A 23,537-nucleotide genomic window follows, 5' to 3' on the forward strand; every position below is an offset into this window, starting at 1 on the left:
TAGGGGGAGCAGATGTGTGTGAGTGGGTGATTCTGGGACACAAGCTCAACCTTTATGTCTAGAATCACAATTACTGGATTGTACAGAGCGCATTTTGTGCAGAGACCCGGGAGAAGAGACGCGAACAACGAGTCAGGATGGGAGTCGAGGTCGAGACGATAACTCCTGGAGACGGTACGGTAGCTCGGCGCGGGTCTGTGTGGGGTTTAATGTACCGTGGCGGTCCTGCGTGCGCTCCACGTCTGGTCTGGTCTGTTTGAATCCGTGTTTTTTTCCCCCGTTTCTCCGCAGTTTTTCTCCATACGGGAAGGTTTAGCATTAGCGGGCTAACCGCTGGAATTCATCTAGCGCACAGTATTTAATATTAATTCATATTTTTCTTTTTCAGGAAGTACTTTCCCCAAGAAAGGACAGACGTGCGTCGTGCACTATGTCGGTAAGTGGATAAACGGCGTGCTTTATTTTATTATTAATCTGGTTTAAAGCTGAGGAGTTAACCTAGCTTAGCTAGCCTAATTGGGGCTCGATAGCAAAGCTGGTTAGCCGACGATCCGTTAGCCTCGAGGCTAATCCGGCCGGGATGCTGCGCTAACAATAGGCCATTTTAATAACCTAGAAACGCGAGATAAAGCAACATTTCTGCAGGATATTTATCACAATATATATTTACAATATTAATAGACATAAATGTGTCGTATTTCGTCGTGAAAATTGTGTTTAGGGCTGAATAATCACCAGCTTCGAATCGCCTCAGCAGCGAATAGCTAGCTAACACAAGCTAACCCTGTTTTAACATGGCTAAAAAAATGACCCGATTTAATCGCAGCATTGTTGCGAGGTGGTTGCTGGTGTGAACGAAGGCTGTCATAATTTATCAAACTCGCTTAGCTTATTAAGAAACAAGCCAGACATCTAGTTAACTAACAGATATAGGACGAAGCTTGTACTATAACGTGTTTATTCTGTGTGTAGAGTAGCGTAACTAACACTGTGCTAGCTAACGTTAAGTGCAGTGAATCCGCCCTAGACACATTAGAAACATAAACGATATTTTTGGTCAGTTTTGATAGGATTTTCCGCGTTCAGGCATCAGCAACCTCTGCCTCAGCTGTGTAAAATGTGGTGCAGATAACTGTTGGTGAGCCTTACTGACGTTAAATCTCATTTTGACAGGGTCTCTGACGGACGGACGCAAGTTTGACTCCTCTCGGGACCGAGGCAAACCCTTCAAATTCAAGATTGGCAAGCAGGAAGTGATCCGTGGTTGGGATGAAGGAGTGGCCCAGGTAGCTATTATTAGCTAACTAGTTACATTACTGCGAGTAAAACCAGAATTCTGTACAGACCATTGATTGATTGATTCAGCATGTTTTCTGCAGCCATCTCAAATCCCCCTGCCCTACTAAAGCATGCTATCAGACAGCCTCGCCCTCAAAGCAAGGCTAATTCAATACAGGGAATGTTTTCCTCCCTCACATCCCACATTACAGTCATTAAATGTCCATAATGCTGTGCTACTGCACTGATATCCATCTCTGTTTGCCTCTCAGCACAAAACAGGACGAGACCCAGGCCCCTTTCTTTTCTGAGATCTATTTTTCTATTTTGCAGATGAGCGTAGGACAGCGTGCAAAGCTGACCTGCACTCCGGACTTTGCTTATGGGAGCAAAGGCCACCCTGGCATCATCCCTCCCAATGCCACCCTCATATTTGATGTGGAGCTCCTTGGCTTGGAGTAAAAGCTCTGCGGTCCAACTCAGGTTTTTCCCTATTTGTTCTTTCAGGGTGAGTGTGGAAGCTGGGATGTAACTTTACCAGCCTGTTGGTTTAGAAGGAATGTACATCGTGTAGTATAGTGTAAAAAAAAAATCTGTGATTATCTTTGTGCAACAACTACCTGTTTTAGCTTCTAGTCTCTCCAGGTACATGGATCGTTTTAATAGCTCGACATTAATCCCTCAGATTATTCTTGTCGTGGACAAACTCTTGGATTAACCGTCCTGCAGGGTTTATTTAATAGGCTCTTAGATTAGACTAATGTCTAATCCTTATTGATGTGTCTACTAAAACACCTTAAGTTTGATGCATCTAGTGTTCTTTCTGAAAGTTCTTTTCTTGTTCTTTTTGCAGGTCGACCTTTTTGGGGAACATGGACTCCTGCTCGTGGTCCTCGAAAGGGGCTAGTGTCGATAGCTATACCACTTAGCTTAGCTCTGTAATCCATGTGTATATTTTGTTACCTTTTCATTCCTTTCCTGTTAGACATGACCGATGGAATGCTCTCACCCACTGGATGTTTGCCTCTCTTTTTTCCCCTCCTTTCTGCTTCCTTTTTTTGTATTTGATTTCTGCATTGTGAACATGATCATTGCGACAGGGCTTTGGCTGAGCTGGTAGTCTGTACTCTGGTGGGGAAATTTGGATAATTATGAAACAATAAACTACTTGAAAATAAACATTGTTTATAAAAAGACAACCTCTCTTCAATTGCATTAATTTATTGTCTATAAATGTAATTAATATTAGTATTGATTTGTGCAAGCCATAAAGATGAGCCGTGGTGTTTTAAACACTATGTATTGAACTTCAGCTGGTGCTGATTTATATGCAAGAAAAGAGTAAGAATCATTTAAATAAACATTTTATTTTTTAACTACAGTTATTTACAGAGAAATGTATGCCTTTTTCAAAAACCATTTAAATTGTTTGTCACTCCTGGCTACATTTCTAACACAAGTATAACCAGTGCTCTGAGAACAGAGGTTTTTTCTTGTTTTCATCCATCAAAATGAACAGTTCATTACCCCCTCTCTAATCTACCAGAAGCTCCAACCAACCTATGCAGAGTTCTTGGGTTGGTTTTTGACATCCCTGATTTAAATCCATTGCTGGAGTTAATGTATGCAATCTCAAATGAACTTAAACATGACTTTCATCGTTGTCTTTGACAACCTATGATTGATCAAAATGCATAAATTGAGAAGCATTACACTGAGCTAATCTGAACGCATGCAACGCAACCCTGAATTTCATATAATGCTCCTTGCTTAAAGTGAACCATAGTGCTGAACTGAGGGATAAACAAATCTTAAAGGTTTAAAATGGAAAATCACTACATTTGTTAAAGCTTAAGATTAAATGCACTACATCCATATCTACTGTTAATCTGTATGTCCAACAGAACATTGAGGTTCAGATGTACAGTGGAAAATATATATTTACCGGACAATATAGTAGTCTATATTAACTGAAAGTTAAAGCTAGCAGGCCTTTTGCCATTGGTATGTCTTGGAATCCTGTGTGCTTTCTATATCTACATTTCAGCCTGAGTTTGCATCTTATTATACAAGTGTGTAAAATCCATACCGATCTAAAGCCAGATGAATACCATTTGGGATTCTTAAACAAACAGTACTACATTCTTGGAAACCTCAAGACATTCCTTCAGCCAAAGGCAAATAAAGCAAGCACTTGCTTATGCAGTCCCATTTCTCTCTTATCTTCTGGTATTAAAAAAAGCTGGTATTGGATTCCACATTTCTGATACATATTATGAATGAGCAATACCTAGATGTAATGCAGAATGAAAAACAAAAAAGCCTCAGATACATCAAGTCATCCACAACACATTCGACTCCAGGGGAGCCGTGCTCTATTATCTAAGGATCAAAGAACAGATGCTGTTTTATCTCAGTGTTCAAGATCTACTGTTTTTGAAAGTGTATTTTCCACTCAAGGGCTCAAAAGATGGAAGCCAAAAAAATGTTGATAGGAGTAGAATCATGGAGAGGAAAAAGGGAAACAGAGAGACAATTGGTGGAAATGAGTAAGGGCCTGGAAATAAGCAAAAGTCTACGTCAATGGTGTTACACTGTTGAGTATGCGCCCCAGGTTTTTTGTGCCACAGCTTTTTAGCATATGATTTGATTAATTAATGGACGTTTGAACCAAGTTATATGGAGCATTGCTGACAAAACTAGGACACTACGGTAAAGTCTGTAGGGCAGGTATTTAGATTGTTGTTGCTCCTCCTGTTCCAGTTGGGCCTTGACGACGAGTGCTGCTGACCCTCCTTAGGGAATGAAGCGCCACAGCACAGCAGCCCCGTAGAAGGGAGCCCATGTGGTACATGGGCATTCCCTCACGCTGTGCTCCACGACACAGCCATGCCACTGTCGGGACTACTGGCACAGCTACCGCTAGCAGATCGATCAAGAAGTAGCGGCTCCAGTGGCTCCTTTGAGGAACTTGTTCTTGCTCGTCTTCTTCCTCATCCTCTGTACTAGCATTGCCCACCCCATCCTCCTTGCTGACCTCTACAACCTTTACTTCCTTTGGATAATGCTCTAGAGGTGGAGGAGATGCCCTAGGACAAGGTTGCTGAGTCTGAGGCATAGTCAGCACTGTAGGTGTAGATGTAGCTGATGATGTTAAATCAACAAGGTTTTCAGGGGGCAAAGGCTCTGTAATGTACGACAGCTGGGCAGGGGAAATAGCTGTGGAAGACAGTGAGAAAGTCTGCGGCTCGGCAAGAGTGATGTCTGGCGCGCAAGTTGCGGAGGTGATTACGCTTAGCTCTTCCCCACCTCCTTCTTCAGAGATCCATGTGATGGTGGGGCTACAGGCCTGTGATCTGAACCCTGGCCTGTCGCTTGCTTCAGATGTACTAGAGGGTGCTGTTGGTGCGAGTGGAGGAGGAGGCGGAGGAGGTGGAGCATCATCCTGTGGGAGGTGCAAGAAGAGGTGATGGTGTGGGAGGTAGGTGTGCACTGTGCAGCTGCAGTTGTTGTTGACCGCATGGCAGGCACGACTCATCGGTAAGACCGCCTCACCACTACACAGCTTTTCATAGGTGGAGGAGCGTGACAAGGTCGAGCAAAGTGGAGAGGGAGGGACCTGCTCAGACAGTAGAGCTGCCTCCAGAAGGAGATGAGTGCGTCCGTCACCTCTGGGCAAAGTAGCCGCTCCGCGGTTGGCCGGAATGTGGCGCTCTGAGAGGACATTTCCATTCCTGTCAGTTCCAGGTGAGGTCTCACTGCTAAGCCTGGTGAAGGTGGCGCTTCGGCTGATGGTGTGGGCCGGAGAGCACCCGCAGGACCTTGAGGCTCCGTAGCGGGACCCTAACCTGTAGAGGTATTGGATTATTTAATTGATTTATTCGGAAACCATTTAGTACATCATGACCTTTTTAATTTGTACTATTTTTGTTGTTTGATTAAATGATTTTGCTATTATTCAGAGTAGCCACCTTCAGATCAATGCATTGTAATACTATACTAACCTGCCAATCCCCAGCCCCTCCGACCTGCCAACGCCAAGCCCCTCTGATTTGGTGTCCTGCGGATCAGGGGTTGGGAGGCCCAGGTTTGTACGGACTGTTTCCACAGCATGCTGGAGCTGCCGTATTTCCTTCCTAGCCTCTTTGAGGGCCAGCTGGGCCTCGATTCGATGGCACTCTTCTTCAATCCAGTCCTCCTGCATCCGTGTGAGCTGCGTTCGCAGCTCCCCTATCTCAGAATCCCTGCAAGGATAAAAATATGATGAAGAGAAACAGAGGGAGAAGGTAGTAAAGAAGTATACATGTGGAACTAAATTTCACAATCCTGGAAAGCCAGTGTCAAATCACTCTACCGTCTGGCTGGAAAAGACAAAAAAAAGATACTACCCAGACCAGAATTCATGACCACTGCTCTACACTGTTACCAAGTTTGTAAAATTCAGAGCTCAATATTTTTCAATTAATTTTTCAACAAAGGCAACAAATACTACATTACATTTTGTAGCAGTGCATATAATCGCTGTAACATTGCATATTCGTGGTGTATGCTACGGACAAAAATGCTTTGTGCCATAACCCTGTTGAATATCCCAATATCGATAGTTAATTAGCTTAAGCTCTTTAGGCATTTCAGTGGGCTGCACTAATTTTTCCGAACTATGAAGCGGTTTTATGTGTGTGTTCACTGGTGACCTCTACCTCACAATATCAAATGTTTCAGTATCAAAGACATAACTAAAAAATAAAGCTTTCAAACACCAATTATAAACCTTATAAAAGTGCCCTGACTGTGCTTCAGTATCAGCTCACCAACCAATCAGGTAAGTTTTCTTTAATTTTAACGAAATACATAATTATACTTTCCAAAGGAATATTTTCTGGCCAAGTGATTATTTACTATTATTCATTTGTGTTTTTAGCTGTTTATCTCCATTCACCCTCATCCATTTGGAACCCCTCTCGCGATTTGCAGTCAATTTCTGATGTAACGGGAGAAATAGGAAGTGGGTAAGCTCTTCATAAACCAGCTCTACCTCAACCTCACTCTAGAGGTCTGCGCGGGACTGTTTTTTTAAACCCGCTCCCGCCCGCTCCCGCGTCTTTTTGTCCCGCTCCCGCCCGCTCCCGCAAAAAAATCACTTCTTTTAATCCCGCTCCCGCCCGCCACATACACATTCCCGCCGCTCCCGTCCCGCAGTCCTAATATGAATTGAATTAATTACATTTAGTGCTTCAAATTTACATATGTATTTATTAAAACAGCAATTCAGTTCGCAGTCCAAACACATGCCATCAGGTGCATCAAGAATCCTAGAAGTGGATTAGAAGTGGATCTATATTATATAAAATAATAAATGTAAAAATATATAAAATTAAATTCAATTAGTTTAATTAATATTTGTATTATTATTATTAATAATAATAATAATAACAATAATAATAATAACAATAACAATGTTATTGTTATTGTTATTATTATTATTGTTATTATTATTATTATTATTATTATTATTATTATTATTATTATTTTGCACCAGTATAGTAAATGTCGTCCTTTAAATTACACACCCCCCTCCCCCCCCCCCCCCCCTCCTCTGCACACGCCTGCTGGAGATGCTGAAAATGTGTGTGTGTGTGTCCATCCTCCGAGAGATTTTTCTTGTGTTTTTTTGTTGCTTGCATGGGAATCATAGCGTGATTATTATAATTTTCTTAACTATTTATCAATTTGCGGGAGCGGGACCACATGTTAATGTGGTCCCGCTCCCGCATGGCCTGTATTGATTAAATTACCGCTCCCGCCAATAACAATTCAGTTTTGTCCCGCGCCGCAACATATTCTGACGGTACGCGTCCACTGGCACTTTTCTTCAACGCAGGTCGCCGTGCCGGATCTCTTGGCTCGCCGCGTGTGGGCGTGTCCGTAACGTTTTTGAATTCAAATGAAGCAACAGATGTAGTCAATCATAAGTTTAATATTTTACCTTTTTAGTCAACTTCACTGTGATCTATAGTTGTATAAATCCATATTCCGCCATTTTAAGCCTCTCTTCTGTGTTTAAAAGGCGCCTGTTCTGTGTGTGTGAGGCTCGTCTGTGTGTGGTGTGGCAGCCTGCTGCTCCCTGATTGGCTGGACGCAGCGCGGCGGCCGGATTCATTTGAATAAAGTTGAGATCTGTTCAACTTTCCTGCCGGAGGGGGGGGCTGCGCTCAACGCAACGCAACCCAGTATGCACCGCGGCATGCGGCGGCTCTCTCCATTGAAATGAATGGGATGCGTCGGGGCTTAAGTGCCAGTGGACGCGTACCGTAACGGGTCCCGCGGGACTCCCGCGGGAGTGCAGACCTCTACCTCACTCTACCTCCAGCCTAGTTATGAGCACAGTCTACAGTGTGAAGAGGTCCCTCTGTTGCTGCACATACGTAATGTAATTTAAATTTGCTATAACACACAACGCAACTCTTAGGATGTGTTTATCTTGAAAATATCTATGATACAATTTAGCCTAACAGTGTTTCATTGTAGAGTACAACCCAGTATCAGTATAATAATAACAAAGTTCAATTGCATACCATTATTTTCATTACACTGATAATAACTAATTTAAAAAAAAAATGACTTAAATAATAAAAGTTAGAGATAAGAAAAGTTTAGAACTCCAGACTACATTTCCTAGAATTCCCTTGCTATGCTTAAGCTGGTCCACTCTTTGCAAACACTGTAAACAAACATTGTTTTAATCCTATATATGACTGCCGAAATGCCACGTCATAATTTTTCTGACATTTTGGTGGGCCATTTGTCATGAATATAAAGGATCCTAGGTTTCAATGTATTGTTTAAAGCTCACCTTCCGCGAAAATCCGATTTTTCTTGTTTTTTGTGGAATACAGTAAGTCTCTCCGAGTTGAATGTGTACACCTGCACATTAAACTGTTTTGCAGCCCCCATTGTCTGCAGGAGCTAAGCAAAGAAATCCCCCCTCCCCCCTCCGAAAAACGGGTGAATTTTGAATTATCTTTCTGCCTAAGTAGGCAGAAACTCACAGACCAGCCCACCTTGGCTCGAGAAACTCCCAGAGGCGGAGCTGAAGCGACGCAACATCACCGCTCATCAGTTAGGAGGTGGGAGGCAGTGAGCGGCAGAGCGGTGGAGGGGCGTCGCAGTGCTCCTAGCCAATCAGAGGAGAGATATTTGCATGCTGTTTGCATGTATGAATATTCATGAGCAAAGCTGGAATCCGGTCATTTTGGACACACCCCTAAAACAGTCCATTAAAAAAGAGCTATACAGAGACACCTGAGCACTTTTTTTTTACAAAAACGGCTCACATGTCATTCATTCATACTAGAGACCACAACTAGACATTTTAAAATGAAAGAAAAAACGACGGAAGGTGAGCTTTAAATGTTTTTACATTCTCTTATTATTATGTGGTTAGTGTTAGTGTTAGAGGATCTAATCTAACAATAGCATTTAGTACAGACTTAAACTGAGAACAGAATATTATACTGCAGCATCCTGTCAAAACACCTACTACTGACCTGTCGTGCAGCCTCTCCACATTCTCTTTCAGCCGGGCGCGAAGGTGACGGATACACACTTCCTTCTGCTGTAGCGGGGTGAGGTACTGCTCGGGGGCTGGAGGACGGATGCCGTGATTTTCACTGCAGGCTGCATACTTCGCCTGCCGTCTGGAGAAGATCAAAGGGGGAAACGCAATAAATAACATGGGCCTCAGGCTGTTAGACATCATTTACACCCAAGAACAAGAAAAAAAAGGCATTATGTATTAAAGTCAAAGTTTGACTCTTATAGCCAACACAAAATCAATTAAATCGCCACAAATTAGCAAGATTCAGTGTTCTTGAATTGTGAATTGTTACTTACTTTGAAAATATTCACTCACTGAATGCATTATTAGAATCACTACAATCACAATGGGTAAAACCTTACTTCTCAAATCTAAAAACAGATTTTTTTTTTTTTTTGTGGCACGGATTGTACAGGATGCTGGAAACATTCTTTTGAGATTCACATGATTGAGTTACATAATTCTGACACAAAGGCTTTGGAAAAAAAGAGCGGAAAAAAAAGAGCAGAAAAACATCTCAAAATACATGTCAAACCTTGAAAGATTATGATAGGACCCACTTCATTTAACCAGAACTGAAAGGTGAGGCTGCAGTGATCACACACTTACCAGAACTGGGTTGTTTATATTACATTACATTACATTTGGCAGACGCTTTTGTCCAAAGCAACTTACAATAGTGAAGTACCAAAGTAATAGAAGTTAAAGGTAAAAACATCTTTATATAGGGCTTAAAGGAGGTCAAAGAGAAGTAATAGGATAGAGGAGTGAAGGAGGGGAAGAAGTAAATGAGGTTAGAAGTAGTTAGTGTGTTAGAGGTGTTAGGAGAGTAAGTGCTCTTTGAAGAGCTCTGTCTTCAGGAGTTTATTAAAGATAGCGAGAGATTCTCCTGATCTGGTGGTAGAAGGTAGTTTGTTCCACCATTGGGGAAGAACTCTGTATGAGAACAGTCTGGATTGCTTTGTGTGGATTGTGTTTGGCAAAGCGAGGCGACGTTCATTGGAGGATAGCAGCGGCCGGGAGGTAGCGTAAGACTTCAGTAAGACTCCAGACGTGCTGCTGCATTCTGGATCATTTGGAGTGGTTTTACTACGCAGGCTCGGAGGCCAGTTAGTAGGGCATTGCAGTAGTCGAGGCGTGAGATGACGACTGCTTGTACCAGGAGTTGGGTGGCCTGTTGCGTCAGAAACGGTCGTTTTTTTCTGATGTTATAAAGCGCGAAGTGGCAGAATCGAGCAACTGAGGCCAGTAATTTTTAAGTAAGACTCAAAAACGTAGCATGCAGAACTAAAGAGGTTTTATAAGCAAAAGAAGGCTCTAGTCAGCATTGGTATAGTGTTCCTAATAAAAATCAAGGTTCATTTTATAAGATTTTCTTCTCCAGACTAGAATGTAGCAAAAAACAAACTAGGGATTCACAAAATATCTGGCAACCACATTTATTTGGCCAAAGATGGCAAATACATGCACTTGGATGTTAAAAATATGCAATATGCAATAACTGTAGTTTTTTTTTGTGTTTTCTTTGACAAAATAAAGCAAAAATCAATTTTACAGTATTTAATACATGTGAATAAAGTGGCAAAATGAATGAAAAATGAAAAAAAAAAAAATCCTACGTATAAACAATATTCCAAATCTTGTTTCAGACAAAAATGTTAATTCCCTACTGGTTTAATGTAAAAAAAAAAAAGAATCAGAAAGCAACTGGTAAAATCTTAGCTGATAGTTGTGGCAGGCCTAACACACAATAGAATGTGCGTGTTATATTTGCTAATCATGAACAGTTCTAATAATTAACAACATCCACACAATATGTAAACCATGCAGTATTCCTTTTTCATAATTTTCATATGCTGCGAACTTATGAGACCTTGTTAGGACCTGGATGGAGTGTGAAAATAGATCTCTCCCATAAAGTCTATTTTTGGTGTTCAAACCATACAAAATCTGGAACACGCCCCCAGTGGAGGACATAATAATAGTGTAAGACGTGTAAGACAAAGTGAGTGTGTTTGTGCGTGTCTGATAGTGTGTGTGTGTGTGTGTGTGTGTGTGTGTGTGAATGTGTGTGTGTTACTCACCGAGGTGTAGCAGGGTGTGAGCGGGGTATAGTGTTACTTTCTGAGCTCTTGCAGCAGGATGTTGAGTAGCTGCTGCTGATGGAGGAGTCTCCGCGGGAACTACGAGCACTGGCTGTCCCAGCAGACCGTCTACTACACACACACACACACACACACACACACACACACACACACACACACACACACACACACACACATAATGACAGTATAAACATAAACTGCAATTATCTGTACTGAACAGGGGTGTAAATCTCAGTGTATCACAAAGATATAATAAGATTAGAGTTGTTTAGGAAGTGATTCAATCCTTCATGAAATCTCTAATTTCATAATGCTCTAATTCAATTAAATCTGTTCTATGGATGCACTGATTTGGTCATTGTGGGCTGATACTGAAATCCAATATTTTTTATCAGCATTTCTACTGTTGCAGGTATACATACACATTTACCTAGATTAGCATTACAAAACAAAACATAAAGAATAGTATTAGTAGAAGGTTAGCAATACAGGTAATTGAGTGAAATGTTTAACAGTGGTTTAGTATCAAGTCAATATTTAGCTTTTCTGTATTTCATAATAATCATTAAATGACAGCATGTGATATTAGTTAAATGTTTACATTTATCTAAGTAATTATTTTGCAATACCAATAATACCAACATTCTGAAATTATTGTGCATTCTTCTTGTTTGTGTTTTTGGTGCAATTTTTTTACACCATGATTTTAACCATAAAATAAGTAAAATACAACACAAAAAAACAATTAATGAGCTGCTCAATTAATTTAAACTAATATAATTTATGGGTTAATGTTTGAAAATGACCACTGATTATTATAACATGCTGTAATCTAGCACAACATGCGATAATCAGTCACTTTTAAATTAACACCAATTTAGATATTTTGACAATTGGATATTTTGACATTAAACATTTTTTTACACTGCTCTAAAATCCAATGGACTAAAATAAATGTGCCAAAATAGCAAAATGAATATAATGTTTTTATACTGAATTAGTTTTTTAATATGTTTTTCCTTTTCTGAGCCTGTGAGCAGTAGAAACCTGCATTTGTCGTGCTTTAAACAGTGGTATATTAGTTAACAGCACCATACAAGTACCACACTAGCAAAAACAGCTTACACCAGTTCAAATACATTTTTAGCAGCCTGTCAGTTTCTAATGGCTGTCAGATCAAATCATGCACTTGAGAACCTTTTTTCGAGCAGAGATGGAGAAGGAAATGCAGTACCTGCGTGGAGCAGCAGAGGGCCTGTCCCTTCTGTTAGCAGGGAGAGACATGGGCAAAGAGCCGTCCACTGTCCGCCTCCAACAGCAACACACACACCCCTCAGCACAGAATGTTCTGATGAGAACACACACACACACACAAACATAACAGGAAACTCTGTATTAAATCTAAACGACAGGGATGGTCAACAAATTTCATTGTAGAAAATCAAGAAGACAAATCAAAAAGATAAATCCATTAATTGGGTAATTTAAGAGGACATCCATCAGGTCCTAACAGTTCAGTTGATGAGATTTAATAGAGGTAAAGAGAACGAGAGGTCACAATATCTACAACAATAGTCATAAATATAGCCATGTTATTCTACAACACAAATACAAGGATTACAAAGAATTTATATTACCTCATTATTGTTGCACTATATAGAGGTGATTTAATTACTTTGTAGAAAAGCTGGGCAATATATTAATATTTTATTGCATTGTGATACTTTTTCTCACCATTTTGACAATATGTGTTTTTAAAAATATCAAGGTTATCTCATTAGAGCTTAAAGGACACTGACACAACTGTACATTTTAGTAAAGAGTGTAAAAGGAGTGTTTAATTGCATGATGTGCTGCAAAAATATTAATAAAAATCACTGTACTATGTATGAAAGAGTATTTGAATAGCATAATAGCAGAGTCTGCCACTACGGATGCATTTTGATATAAATTTTGCCTATATCATCAAGCTTTATTCTGTAGTGGTAGAAACACAATGAATTTGGACACTTACATTAACAAACTACATGGGAAATTATGGAAACTTTACATTTTCTAAATGTAAAGACCATGCAGTGATGCATTATGCTTATTATCAGCACATCTTGGCTGATTGGCAATACTTGGGCTAACAAAAAAGAGGGGTGAAATGTAGAAGTCGCTGGTAAATGTTGTGCCTTCTGGTGTGAAACACACACACACAGACACACACACACACACACAGTTTTGATAGAACATCAAACTACTGAGTCATCGTCTCTTTCCCTGCTCAAAGTAGACCCAGAACTGTGTCAGACCACTTTTACCTCCTTATAAACTAAACTCAACAGACAGCAGTGAAGCAGGCGAGCTACAATACAGAGCAGAGCTTAAGTACAGTGCAGACTGGAACACAGAGGCTGTATTAAAACAATAAACTCATATAAACAAATGTTTGATATTTATTAAACTGATAACTTTTTAAATATTCAAATTTATAAAATTACAACAAAATGCAGTGGTCCGACCAATCCATGTACAGAATAGGGCTGCAACGATTAATCGATATTATTGACAGTGTCGATTATTTAAATTTGTCGACTACAAATTTCATTGTCGACTAATCTGTAATTTATATCAGTACTGGACTACACAAAGTGCTGAAGACAGAAGTGCAATGGGAGATGGGTAAATGGTTTGCTCAGACAGTTTACAATCAACTAAGTTTGTGTCTCCACAAGTGCCCAAACACAACAGATTACATATTTAATCACTAAATATCAGTACTTTCCTTGTTTAGACAACGTTCAGATATTTAAATGCCATTTAAATTTCATGTTCTGCTGTTTCTATCGTTTTTAGAGATGGCAGAAATATGGGAGAGTGATGCGAAAGAAGCCAAACAGAGTCACCTGAGGTATGCAAAAGCAAAAGCACACCTCAGGCGACTCTGTTTGTGGCGTGCTTGCAGAAATGGCTTCTTTCGCATCACTCTCCCATACAGCTTCTCCTTGTGCAAAGTGCGCTGTATTGTTGACCGATGCACAGTGACACCATCTGCAGCAAGATGATGCTGCAGCTCTTTGGAGGTGGTCTGTGGATTGTTCTTGACTGTTCTCACCATTCTTTTTCTCTGCCTTTCTGATATTTTTCTTGGCCTGCTATTTCTGGGCTTAACAAGAACTGTCCCTGTGGTCTTCCATTTCCTTACTATGTTCCTCACAGTGGAAACTGACAGGTTAAATCTCTGAGACAACTTTTTGTATCCTTCCCCTGAACAACTATGTTGAACAATCTTTGTTTTTAGATCATTTGAGAGTTGTTTTGATGAGCCCATGATGCCACTCTTCAGAGGAGATTCAAATAGGAGAACAACTTGCAATTGGCCACCTTAAATACATTTTCTCATGATTGGATACACCTGGCTATGAAGTTCAAAGCTCAATGAGGTTACCAAACCAATTTTGTGCTTCAGCAAGTCAGTAAAAAGTAGTTAGGAGTCTTCAAATCAATAAAATGATGAGGGTGCCCATACTTTTGCACCGGTCAAATTTTGGTTTAATGCATATTGCACATTTTCTGTACAATAAACCTCATTTCAATCCTGAAATATTACTGTGTTCATCAGTTATTAGATATATCAAACTGAAATGGCTGTTGCAAACACCCAAATATTTAGAACTAAAAATGAATACACTACTGCAGCAAAATGGAAATAAAATGTTATTATTGCATACGATATGATATGGCACACCCCTAACTGGGATATAATTTTTTTTTTTTTTTGGAGATTTGTAACAGAAGTAAATTAAAGTAAAATAAATGATACTGGACAGATATAACCTGTATCTAGTAAATATATAATGAGAAATGAGAACAGTGTGATTAAAAACGGCAAAACAAGTAGTACCCTGATGTGATAATTAGGGGTGGGTGATTTGGCACGATATTTCAGGGTATAATATTGTTCACAATATTCAAAAATGTTGGAGATATTATTGCGTACGAAACGATAAGGCACGCCTCTATTTGAAACCTAGTTAAAAAATATAAAAACTTTTCAAATTTAACACATTTTTTTTAACTATTTATAATGCTGATATATATCCAAAACAGCTTGTGCCCCATTCTGCCTTAACACAGTTAGAGACAAATATGTGATGTCTCAACTGTGTGATGTTTGCAGGTTGCTAACAGGTTGAGTAACTTCATTACCTGTTAGGGGTGGGCGATATGGCTCTAAAATAATATCACGATATTTCAGGGTATTTTTGAGATAATGATATACTTGGCGATATAGGAAAACTAAAATAATGAATTAATTTCAGGAATATAGTATAATATTATAACGGAATAATCATAATGTGGCAAAATAAATAATATAGCATAAAATAATATAATGCAGCAAAAAATATTGCAGAATATTTAGTGCATGCATATAAACTGCAAACTAAAACAATTATACAATAAATACACCTAAAGCTTCACAGTAAATAATAGACTACTTTTAAGACAGAACATCTCTATTATCACGATTATTATTATGGATTTTTAATATCATGATATTTCTGTGTCACGATATATTGTACGCGATATAATATTGCCCACCCCTATTACCTGTTACCTGCAATATTTGCCTCGTGGCTAAAGGACAGAACACACTTTTGACAATGTTCTACATCTCAACGTGTTCATGACATTGTTCTTTTAAATAAACTCACTTCCATAATGCCAAGACATGTCTAATAAAACAGGGTCTGCATGGCAGAGGAACTGTGGCATATAAACTCAGATAACCTATCCAAGTTATATAAGAAACCAAATCTGTGACAAAACGTCTCTGGACCAGCACAGACTGGAAAATTGCTGCCACTTATGATAGCATGCACGGTTGCCAAGTAACCCAGCATCCTGAGCGGCCTGATAGCAAAATTAAAAACGACATTATGCCAGAAACAATAACATCCCCACCGACGAGCCGTGTGCCGGAAATATCTCAGAGAGAGGACAGTTGGGAACGGACGTCACATGACAGAGCTGATCTGAGTTTCTGTGTCACAAGAGAAGTAAAACCTCAGCACATTGAACAGTACAGGCAGATCAGACAGATGGTGTCACACACACATACACATACACATCCACACACACACACACACACACACACACACACACACACACACACACACACACACATCACTTAATCTATTCAGACACATTAACATGAACTGTCACTGACTGACCATGAGAGCTTCATGGTCTGATGTAACAGCATTAAACATGTCACACCAATTGTAACTGTGAGTGCTAAGAGTTTCATAAGCATTTGTGCACTTGTGGCCTAAACTTGCAGGTGGATGGGATCCAAATATTATATAATGGGAAAAAATTGGACAAACACTCTCAAAGACAAATATTTCATTATATAATTAGTAGCATCTTATGTGTATTAAACTAACTGAGACTGTTGGGTCTTAGTCTTAATATACCCTGTATATTTTTGTGCTCCCTGAGAGAACACTCCCAGCACACCTGCCCCAACTAACCAGAACACTGTTTCCCAAAATCATCCTAACATTAAGATCATCTTAACAGGAGAGAGAGAGAGTGTGTGCATGGCAATATTTGCTTAACCATTTCAAGGACAAATATGAATTTTATATATTTATATTATGGAAACATGCAAAGTTTAAGCACTGGTATCTTAGCAGAGGACAGCAGTCCTTCAAGTATGTTTTCTGTTGGTGTTTTAGTATCTGATCCACAGCCCATGGCCCAGTAATATTTCCACACCTCGTTTTGCCAGGCAATTATAGTGTGCTGCAGGTTCGGTATTAGGGGTGTGATGAGATTTCTCGTCAATCTTAAACTTGTCTCACGGGAAAAAAAACAATTTAGTTTTGGACTTTTTAAGAGATCTGGCAACACAGTGGCGATAGCAGCGAGTGTGGTGGCTGAGCAGTGAGAGCAGCTATCAGCAGAAGAGGAAAATTCGGGCATTTGCATAGAAGATGCTTCTGCTACTTTTTAGTTGTATGTCTGGCTGCATTTTGGCTCCAGTGGAAACAATAAACGGTAACAGAGTGACCAACAAGACACAAACCATATGTAAATACTGTAAGTAAATGTACACGTGACTGTTTCATAGGCAGTTATACTAATTCCTTTAGCTCTGTACTGTATTTAAAAAAAATATTCTGTCTCTGTTTGCACTTCAAGCATAGGCTTAATATGAATGGTTATGGTTATGCATAGTTAAATTACAAGAGATTTAGGAGAAAAAAAACACAAACCATAGTCTTAATATGACTGGTTGTGGTTTCCACTTATTCTTTGCACTATATATATATATATATTTTTTCTTATTCTTATTTTTATTTCTTATAGAATCAATGTGTGAGAGAAACCAGACTGTTAACATTGCGTTATTTGATTTTGTTAAATAAAACTCTATCTAAAAATAATTAAATAAATATATATATATATATTTTTTCAATCTCGTCTCGTCTCATTCTTGTGAACCCAGTATCGTTTTAGTATTACGTATTAGTGTCTCGTCACACCCCTATTTGGTATACTTTTAAAAAACTGTGACCACAAGCCCTTGGTGTAGGAACTAGGTGGAAATAGGTGGATTTGTCCCCCCGAAAAATGATACCGCAGAAAAGCAGTAATTGTTTTATTCTGAAAGCATGCCAAAATCTGCACCGTCGCAACGAAAAGCACCCACTCTCAGAAGTACCTTTCTAATTAAAGTTAGCTAAAGCAATTATCTTTAGGTACATTTCCTGGTGGAGGTGCAGATTTTGGCACAACACCAGCACAACACCATGGTCAGTGATGAGAGCAATAAATCACAACAATAACAATATACTACAATAAAAACGGCTTTTTATTCTATATAGTCTTGTTCTGCTAACGGACTAGGAGGGTTTGGGTTATCTAACGTTTATATTAACTGCTGCCAAAAATCTCTATGAAACGTAAAGTTTACATTCTTTTATCAAAAGGACACCATCGTAAAAAGTAGAATTATTTCAGTAGAAATAATTTAAAATACAGGACCCAATGCTACTGCGTTTTTTTAAGATTAAAAAAATATAAATATACAACATAATAATAATACATAATAATAATAATAATAATAATAATAATAATAATAATAATAATAAGAATAGTAATAATAATAATAGTAATAATAACAATAACAATAATAATAATAATATGATGATGATGATGAATATGAAAATATGATGTTATTTTACATATAAGGTGATAAGGTTTTTGTCATATGTATATAATTCAGACATTGCACGCATAATTGTAATGTGGAGTAACATGTTTAGGTTGTAAAGTAACTTTTGGTTGGATTTAACTAATAATAAACAGAAGTACAGAAAAAAAATATTTTGTGATTAAGTGTAATTCTGCAAATGTTGTTCTAAGTCACTATAGGGTGAGCTTGATTTATTTTAGCAAATGTGTCCCCCCCCCTAATGTCAAACCTGCTCCTACACCACCTGCCACAAGCGATTAAACTTGCATAAATACTGACAATGTGTTTGTTAGCTGGAACCAGCTTAGAGCCCAGAAGAACTACAAGACGGATGCCAAGAAGGTTAATTTTCTCCTAAACAGGTAAGCACTAAGTTTCAGTTAAGATTAGCTGAGTAACCTTAGCTAGGTACTTTATTACAATCACTATTAGGGATGGTCATTTATTTATAACCCTATGTGTAGCTGGTTTATTATGGCAGTAAGTTTTTGAGATAGCTAAAGTGATCCTGACTAGTTCTGGCTAACACCACCATGCTAACAACATGCTAACGTGTCCTGCTATCAGTCAAATCAGAGGAGCACTCGGGCCACAGCTGTTTATTACTTTATAAGCAACCAGAATTGCAAAAATAGATCACACAAACCAAAGGTTTCACTCTATGTTGACACACTATTTTGAATTTAAGCAAGAATGTGATTATATGTTGCCACTAAAAAGTTCTTGAACGTATCTTGTGCTTTTTCAGTGTGCTAGGTTCTGTGTCTTTAACCTGGCAACCCACATGAGCGTACGAAGGTCAGGTCATTGGACTTACAAAAAAAGGTCTGCTGGGTTTTTAGCCTATATTTGGATTCTTCTAATGCTTTTAAGCCTTTTGATTCTCAAAAATACTAAACACAAAAAATGCTAACATTTGTGCCAACAAATTATTACCTTTTTGCAAACAAAATTTATATGATAAAATCATCATCTGGAAACAAATAATTTGGTAAATTAACCAAAAAAAAAACTAGAAAAAAGAAAAACTATCACACTAGGATGTTAATCTAGTATTATCAGATCAGCGCAGCAGATCAGCTCTGTAGTGTAACTACTTACATCAGGATTTGTAGAGGATATGCTGATCCAGATCAATACATCATTAAAAAAGGCAACTCTTATCTGAGAATTAGTACTACGGATGTTTTCCCAGCCTTCCTCATTGCAGTGGTGCAGAGAATGAGAACATTACCTTTTTAAAAGGAGCTTCACGCCAGCCCCAACGGGACAATTACACGAGAGAGAGCGGAAGGTTTATTTCAGGACAGCGTTTGGAGTTCTGAAGTGAGACGACAAGGACAGTCCCACTCACACTTACAAAGGGGAAGCTACTGACGATAATCTTTTAATACTTCACAGGCTTTCTGTCTGTAATCTCTGAGACGACAGCATCCAAAATTATCCCTTTGATCAAAATGTGAAAAATAATTCCTGATTCTTATTCCTATTTGCACTACCAGTATGCAATATTTACAGTATTTATCCATTTTAATTAGTGAATTTAAGTTCACCTAACTGCCAAAAGAATGGACTGCTTTGGAGCAGCTAAACATGGGCCTGAAGTGTTGGCTTGAGAGATCTAAAGATCTGCAGAACTGATCTGTGCAACAGAGAAATTAATTTCTCTGGAGTGAGCTCCATCTGTTACCTGTGGTGTGTTCTAAAGTTATGTTTGCAATACAGAACTCATAAACAACATTAATATCTGAATGTAAGCTAAAAGCAATCAACAGCTCTGATAAAAAAAATAAGAGACCACTTCATTTTCTGAATCAGTTTCTCTGATTTTGCTATTTATAGGTATATGTTTAAATGAAAAGAACATTGTTGTTTTATTCTATAAACTACAGAAAACATTTCTTCCAAATTTCAAATACAAGTATTGTCCTTTCGAGCATTTATTTTCAGAAAGTGAGAAATAGCTAAAATAACAAAACAAATGCAGAGCTTTCAGACCTCAAATATGCAAATAATGCATATTCATAAAGTTTTAAGAGTTCAGAAAATCAATATTTGGCGGAATAACCCTTGTTTTTAATCACAGTTTTCATGCATCTTGGCATGTTCTCCTCCACCAGCCTTACACACTGCTTTTGGAAAAAATTTGCCACTCCTGGTGCAAAAATTCAAGCAGTTCAGTTTGGTTTGATGGGTTGTGATCATCCATCTTCCTCTTGCTTATATTCCAGAGTTTTTCAATTTGGTAAAATCAAAGAAACTCATCATTTTTTAGTGGTCTCTTATTTTTTTCCCTAGAGCTGTATGGTGTAAAGCTTCCTGAGAAGTAGAGCTTGTTACAGCAGAAATAGGACAATAAATGCCCTAAAAATACCATTCATTTCAGAAGAAACATCAATGCTCACAACATTTGGACATAGGTTAGCCCAAAGAAGGCATAATAGAAATGTACTGAGCTGCTTGTTTGCTTGTTGCAGGGATTTATATAAAAATATGAATGGTGACTAAAAATAGAACACAGTTTATGACTAGGATAAATCTATGTCTTGAAAATTTGACCCTTAAAGGAGAAATCATGTGTGAAATAGAGTTTGGGTCTAGTAAAACATAATAACGATTCCAAACGTTTGTCAAACAGCTTACCTCTGTTCACCCTTAGCAATCCGAAATACAGTGCTTCTAGCCAATAGGTTCCTAGGGATGTTAGAGAAGTTAAACAAGATTTTTTTTCACCTTTTATCTCAATAATAAAACTAACAATTATTTTGATATTTTGAATTGATGTCAAATACTTAAATTTTACTTAGATTTTCTAAATATTTGTTAGTTGCAGTCCTGATCTACGTACCTACCAATTACAAAAATAGTAAAATAAAAATAAAAATGTATTATGCATGAGCCCATCGTATGTATTACATGGCATATTCGGCAAAATTGGTGCCATTTCTGTCCCCAGGAAATTACATGTATAATATATGTTCACACAAATTAACTTTAAAATACATTTTATTATTAAGAATAGTGTCTTGTACATTGGCCTAATTGCAAAAGCAAGATATGTAATAAAAAAACATTAATAAAAACTACATAGAAAATTTAAAAATAGCATTTGTTATCTGTCCCCACTCTCTAACTATAAACTTTACCATGACATATACTTATTTAAATCCTTTAGAGATGTTTTTTTTTTTGCATTTTTGTGAGACTCCAAATCCCATTTATGTTTTAAAAATTAAGTTGTACCCCTGGGTTTTCACTCATTCGTGTTATTGTAACACATTACCCTATATGAAAAATCTAAAACATTCTACAAGTCACATCTACAACAGGAAGTTACATCAGTTGGTTCTTCTGAAGATCATGGGAAGACCAAAATTAGGTGCCCTCATTTATTTTTCTGTATATTTGATCGTATTGTAACTATGGTTGAGGAGATTTATCTCAACACTCATTCCTGTTACCTAAATGAATTCTTAGATCTTATTTTTCTGTATATTTGATCGTATTGTAACTATGGCTGAGGAGGTTTATCTCAACACTATGTTAACTAAATTAATTCTTAGATCTTATTTGCTTATTTTTACAATACAAATCTTGGGAAAATGACTAGAATGTGCTCAGTGTCCTCATGCTGTTAGCATAGCCGCCATTTAGCTATTTTTCATGCTTTTGCTTATTCTATGCTAAAAACTAATTTCTGTTGCTTTTATTCCTGTTACTCAAAAAGTAACAGGAATGAGTGCCATAGGGGTGTTTTTTTGTCATGAATATCAATTATTTTAACATGCGAGTGTCATTTTCTTTAAAATAAAGTATTATTTTTCAAGAGAAAATCAAAGGAATTGGTGGACTTGCTTTTAAACATGCTTTTTAAATGTCATACGAATTTTGTAACCATCTTTGGATTAGAAACCTTGTACAAATTCAGTAAAGCTGCCTGAGTTTGACAGTACATGTTTTAGAATAGTTAAATATATCTGTTATTAGATTAGAGTTGGGAAAAAATGATACAAAAGAAGTTTAATAAGCAAATGGCACCTATTTGGTGGTATGGCCCACATATTACGCCCAAAGCTTTATGATGTAGTTAGTGTGTGTGTGTGTTTATATGGTCGTGTATCAGATGTCTGTGTGGAAGGGTTAACCCCCTCCACTCAGCAGTAAACTGTGCTGGAGCTGCAAAACCCTGACCTAGACGTAGGACACCGTGATGACGTCACGGACCCAGCACTGCAGGTAGTGTTAAACCTAACAGACCTAATAGACTTAATGACTTTACTAAATACTACAGCATTAGAGATTTAACCCGTACATCAGGAGAACTGACTCTCATACATGAACACGTTTACTTACTACTGATTTACAATCCATCTGAATTCATATCAGAGAGCTTTCATCCAACTTTTATTCATGCAGGCTCTATAACACACACACACACACACACACACACCAGCACAGCAGAGCTCTGCACAGCGTTCTGCTGATCCATCCCAGTCTTACTGATGATGTTCCACTCAGGATCTATCTGCGTGTTCTGTCCTACATAAAACCAGCCCACGAGTCTCCAGTCTTAACCAGATCACTGCACCTTAAACCTGCTGTAAAACACTGACCAGCTCAGGGTTAGCGGCTGCTCGTCTTCCAGGCCCGGGCTGCTCTCCATCATCCCAGCTGAACACGGCGGAGTTTGGGCTTCGGTCTCTGGGTGGGACCTGTGGACCGGAGGGGGCGGAGATGCTGCGGGGCTTCGTGCAGACGGACCGGCGCTGAAGAGATGGAGGGTTCTTTCCCTCCTTCTCCATCAGAAGCTTTATTCAATCAGTCGGATTATGTTGCGAAAGATGTACTTAAGCATATGAACAGAGAAGTACACAAATAAATAAATAAATGAACCCGCGGAGCAGCAGACTGTCGCATGACGCTGCAGTGATACGTCTTAAAGAGACAGTGCCCATCAAAACACAGACTACCGCACGAAATGAACCCACTGACTCTGCGACCACTTAGAACAGGGGTGGGCCACATAATACCCTGTTACTGTTATGAAGGGCTGGGCCAACAGACTGATCTCAATAGGATCTCTTTGTTACCAATAATCTAATCATTATTTATGATGATGCCAGTGTCTTTGGGTGTCTCCGTGTCTACCTTACCCTCTGGCTCTCTCTCTTTACTTAGGCTGTTATATTCAGATCTGCTGGACTGATTAGCAACACTGGTAGAGCTTAGTTCAGGCTCAAAAATGCAGCCCGACCCCAGCCTGTGCAAGTTCTGCCCGAGCCCGACCCGCCCCATAAACTGTTTT

The 23,537-nt window shown here is 38.6% G+C and overlaps 2 protein-coding genes across 4 annotated transcripts; one reads left to right on the forward strand and one right to left on the reverse strand.

Moving 5' to 3' along the window:
* fkbp1aa (FKBP prolyl isomerase 1Aa) lies at positions 1-2,477 on the forward strand. 2 transcript variants are annotated; one of them, XM_007238038.4, is made up of 5 exons: positions 1-174; positions 389-436; positions 1,174-1,286; positions 1,612-1,786; positions 2,132-2,477. In XM_007238038.4, the coding sequence occupies exons 1-4, from the start codon at positions 138-140 to the stop codon at positions 1,738-1,740; spliced, it is 327 nt and encodes a 108-aa protein (XP_007238100.1). In that variant the 5' UTR covers positions 1-137; the 3' UTR covers positions 1,741-1,786; positions 2,132-2,477. The 2 variants fall into 2 exon arrangements, with proteins under 2 accessions (XP_007238100.1, XP_007238101.1); XM_007238039.3 differs by having other exon boundaries at positions 8-174; positions 1,612-1,761.
* Positions 2,478-2,626: 149 nt separating this feature from the next.
* Positions 2,627-23,166, reverse strand: LOC103029767 (syntaphilin). Of its 2 annotated transcripts, none has more exons than XM_007238037.3 (6): positions 22,846-23,166; positions 12,215-12,328; positions 10,960-11,088; positions 8,826-8,975; positions 5,283-5,522; positions 2,627-5,126 (listed from the first exon to the last, which is right to left on the reverse strand). In XM_007238037.3, the coding sequence occupies exons 2-6, from the start codon at positions 12,262-12,264 to the stop codon at positions 4,013-4,015; spliced, it is 1,683 nt and encodes a 560-aa protein (XP_007238099.3). In that variant the 5' UTR covers positions 12,265-12,328; positions 22,846-23,166; the 3' UTR covers positions 2,627-4,012. The 2 variants fall into 2 exon arrangements, with proteins under 2 accessions (XP_007238099.3, XP_007238098.3); XM_007238036.3 differs by having other exon boundaries at positions 10,960-11,091.
* Positions 23,167-23,537: the final 371 nt, after the last annotated feature.

This window comes from Astyanax mexicanus, chromosome 12 (genome assembly GCF_023375975.1).
Source record: "Astyanax mexicanus isolate ESR-SI-001 chromosome 12, AstMex3_surface, whole genome shotgun sequence".
Lineage (NCBI taxonomy): Eukaryota > Metazoa > Chordata > Actinopteri > Characiformes > Acestrorhamphidae > Astyanax > Astyanax mexicanus.